Source organism: Melampsora larici-populina (genome assembly GCF_000204055.1).
Source record: "Melampsora larici-populina 98AG31 unplaced genomic scaffold MELLAscaffold_3, whole genome shotgun sequence".
NCBI lineage: Eukaryota > Fungi > Basidiomycota > Pucciniomycetes > Pucciniales > Melampsoraceae > Melampsora > Melampsora laricis-populina.
The window spans coordinates 2,711,588-2,715,884 of NW_006768767.1; the positions used below are offsets into that span (position 1 = coordinate 2,711,588).

The window sequence follows — 4,297 nt, forward strand, 5'->3', positions numbered from 1 at the left end:
GACATCATCTGAGGAAATATATCGGTGATAGATGTGAGGATCACGCCTGCTCGATGATGTTGAATCCCTCAATGAACTTGATGGTACACTGCCACAACACAAGCATCTCAAGACTTGGGAATCATTTAGCAATGGCCCACACGCCGATAAAAGATCTACTCTTGGCCCTTCTTTGAAAGAACCATAAGGCACGTTGGTTCTTAAGCCCATGGTCAGCAGCGGAGGTATAGAGCGGTACCGGCTCAACCGGTACCAACAAAGTCAGGAATACACCACAGGGAAAATCCCAACTGTGAAAATTTTCCCTGCTCTGTATTCCACGACTCATCTACCGACAGCTGACCCTTACGTCAATTATCTCACGATAATTATTCTCGATAATAAAATTTTTAACTCATCAACTCAAGTATCTCAGGAAGTCCCACAACAGATCAAGATCTTTGACAGAAAACAATGGACGCAAGAATAGCTGGAGCAGACGCTAGAATCACGAGAGCAACATTGGGAACGTCAGGCGCACAACCAGTACCTAACTTAGAAGGCCAGAAGAGGAACCTGAGAAAGACAAGAGAGAAGACAGGAGAAACTGATGAGGAAGGAAACAGTGAGGGTGGAAGTAAGGAGAGAGGAAACAGAGAAGAAAACCAATCGAGAGAAGAAGAAGGAGGCGTGGCAGCAGGCGGCCCTAATCTTTTACCGGAATCCGATGATGACGATACCTCCTGGCAACCTACGTCAGAGGAGACAAACGAGGACAATGAGAACTCGGAAATGGCAGAGGACATGTCAGGTAAGATGCGGCCTCACCCAGATCGTTTTTGTACCCCCCCCATTTTTTCCCTCTCGTTTTCCACCTCCTTATTAAAACCCAGACAGATGGAGCATGGGGGAGGGAGACCCCAATTCGACACGTGACACTGGTTTTCCCGACATATGTGTGGTCCCTGGAAGGGCAGTAGCTTTTCCCCAGCTAGTCGAATAGGGTGGCCTAGAGGCAGTCAGATTATATTCCTCACTATACGGTGCAGTGGAAAGCAAGTGGGAAAAAGTCGCTGACTTACATTTTCCCTACGATTCCAACTCTCAGTGGTTGATGGCGACTTGACGATGACAATCCAAGCGCGCATAAACGAGCTATACCAGACAGGCAGAGGCGTAGACGGCGCGGCCTTGTTAGCTCAGTTGGTCGACACATTCACAACACGAACACCGGCAAATTCTGTCCAAAGCGGAAGTGGAAGGCAACGGGAAGAGGCACCTCAGCAACCACCGCAACCGGCTATCGCCCCACAAGCAAGGGTCCCGCACCAGCTGATCCAAGACAATTTGACGGACCTATCTGTGGACCTCAACGATCGACCAGAAGACCGTCTCCCCAAACGTCGACACTCACCATCACCAAGGGAACGAGACTCAAGACCGAGACCATCAAATGAAGGAGAAGAACAGTCAGAAGCCGAACTTGTGGAGGCGATGCTGCTGTCAGGAAAGGGGAGGATGGTGCTAGCCAACGGTGACGTGGTCAAGAATGGCCGATTGATTGTTTTGGACGACTCCGTCCAGATGGACAAATCCCTCCCGGAGTTGTCCCCGGTTTTAACAGTATATATGCAGACCTTCAAAGCATACATACCTCTGACGGTATTCGAACGGCACTTCTTAGTCCAAGACTCCAAGGGCTGGAGCACAAAGAAAGCCCCTACGACATCGAAAATACTGGAAGGCAAGGGCGTAAGGGTTTACGGTGGAGAGCCACCAATGGAAGAATTGTGTATGCAATACGAGCAATGGTTGGACGCAATGACCCTTTTTATTCGCTACGGGAGGAAAGCCGGTTGGGAAACCCAGTCCGAACGATTCGAGGGCCACAAATTGGTGGTGATGGATCTGCGAGAAAACGTGGGATGGATGGTGGCATTGCGGTACTGTCAACGAGTTCGACAGGGTCTTATGAGGGCAACTGCAGACCGGAAAATCTACAACATCACCAAAGTCCAACAAGTCATCCTCGACGAAGTTAAGCTGGTTTGCGAGAACTACGGCGAACGAGCTTATAGATCCAATCCTTACGCACCTGGCGGCCCACGCGAACACACCGACCCAGAAACCGGTTTACCAAGGGAAAACTCGATCGGTAAGAAAACGGCCTCATCATCATCATTTCACCAACAACCAGAAAACCCCGGACATTCCAGTGCATCCTACCCCACGCCGACTCGGAATGAACCTTGGCTCCCGAAAGCAGAGTACAAGGCAAAGAAAGCCGCGGAAAGACAAGCGGCGAGGGACGCGCGCAACAGGCGAGGCAGGAGCCCAGATAGGCAAGGCAGGAGCCCTGATAGGCGTGGCAGGAGCCCGGATAAGACCTATGAGAGGAAAGATGACCGGCGTAGAGATCGTAGCCGCAGTGTCGATAAAGGCTACAACGCCAAGAGATACAATAGATTTGAAAAGAGGCGCTAGTGAGTCTTAGAAATGTACCCTCCTCGGTCCCAACGCAATGACAATGAAAAGACCCACTACGTGTGGTAATTGCTGGAAAGACGCGTTACCCTGACCAGGGGTTAACACTGTGAGAACCATACCCTGACCCGAGTGAATTTCGTCCGCAGTTCCCCTCCCAGACTAGACCCAAGTCCCAGACCACTACGCCCTGAACCCATCTGCCTAGTCCCAGTCCGTAACCGAGGGACTAGCTTGACAAGTGACAGGGAAGGTAGAGGAGGGGGTACTCCGCCGCCAAGAGAAGGGAGGAGATGGCTGACTAAGATAAGATGCGAGATGAACCTTGCGGTTTGGAGAAGAGAGCTGAGTCGAGCTGGCATCCTAAACGGAAACCGGAAAATCCTCAACGGTTTCGTTCACGGTTTCGACCAGGGGATACCAGAAGAACCCGTGAAAGACCTACGTTACTTCTGCCCGTCAAACCACGCGTCAGCCTTATCGGCGAGAGCGAAGATAGAAGAGAGCTTACAAACGGAGGTGGCAGAGGGGAGGATGTACGGTCCCTTCAGTAAAGAAGAAGTACATCAAAGACTGGGGTTTTTCCGTACGAGTCCACTCGGCGCGGTAACGAACGGAGACGGCTCCCTACGGCCAATTAACGACCTGTCTTATCCGAGAAATGATTCGATAATACAATCAGTAAACGCCCGAGTAAACAGTGAAGATTTCGAGACGTCCTGGGACGATTTCAAAAAAGTGGCTCTATTCTTACTCAGTTCTGAAGGGCCAATCCTCCTAGGCATTTACGACTGGGCGCACGCATACCGACAAATACCAACTCTGATGAGCCAGTGGCCATTCCTGATGGTGCTAGACTTCGAAGAGAAGGTGTATCTAGACACTCGGATAACCTTTGGAGGCGTGGCAGGATGCGGGGTTTTTGGCCAAGTGGCGGATGCATGGAAGCTGATAATCAAAAGTCGGTTTGGTTTTTCAAAGGCCTTCCGGTGGGTTGACGACACCCTCTTCGCCAAACCAGCAGATGGGTCCAACCCACACTCAATGGCCGACGTAGTTGAATTGAGTAATGAGCTCGGAGTTGTCACAAACCCGAAGAAATGGCGAGAGTTCGATTATGAACAGAAGTACCTGGGAATGGTTTGGAACGGTCGGGATAAGACAGTTCAGATCCCAGAGGAGAAGAGGTTAGAACATCTGCAACGAATTAGACAGTTCATGAGACAGAAACGAGAATCTTACAAGGCAACAGAAAAGATAGTAGGACAGCTTTATCATATGACGATGGTCTACCCACAACTCAAATGCCACTGTATGGCCTTGTACCACTGGCTCGCAGAGTGGAAGCACCGTTTGGCTCTACGTGACATCCCCGAGGAGATTATTGAGGACTTGGGGACTTGGGAACGGGTGCTAACGACTGCAGAACCAAGGAGGTTGATCCCACGCCCAGGTGTGCGGAACGTGGGGTGGGTGGGAGACGCCTCATCCTCTTACGGCATCGGCATCATCGTAGGGAAGAAATGGTGCCGTTTTTGGCTCAGGAGAGGATGGAATGAAGCTGAATCGGACGGCTCCAAGAGGGAGATTGCATGGGCCAAAACGGTGGCCATACGTCTGGGACTATTGATGATGGAGAAGCTAATGGACATAGGTGGCTCGAACTTCCTGGTCCTAACGGATAATGTAGTGACTGAGGGGGCAGTACGGAACGGGAAATCTCGAAACAGATGGGTAAACAGGGAATGGATAAGATGCCAGGAAGAAACCTTGCGACTTAACTGTAGTATCACACAACGAAGGGTGAGTCCGAAGACAACGCCGCCGATCGGCT

The 4,297-nt window shown here is 50.8% G+C and overlaps 1 protein-coding gene across 1 annotated transcript; it reads left to right on the forward strand.

Annotated features, from left to right (window-relative positions):
• Positions 1 to 453: 453 nt before the first annotated feature.
• Positions 454 to 1,105, forward strand: MELLADRAFT_59705 (uncharacterized protein; the record flags this gene model as incomplete). Its single annotated transcript, XM_007405063.1, has 2 exons — positions 454 to 790; positions 1,029 to 1,105. The coding sequence occupies 2 exons, from the start codon at positions 454 to 456 to the stop codon at positions 1,103 to 1,105; spliced, it is 414 nt and encodes a 137-aa protein (XP_007405125.1).
• Between the last annotated feature and the right edge of the window lie 3,192 nt (positions 1,106 to 4,297).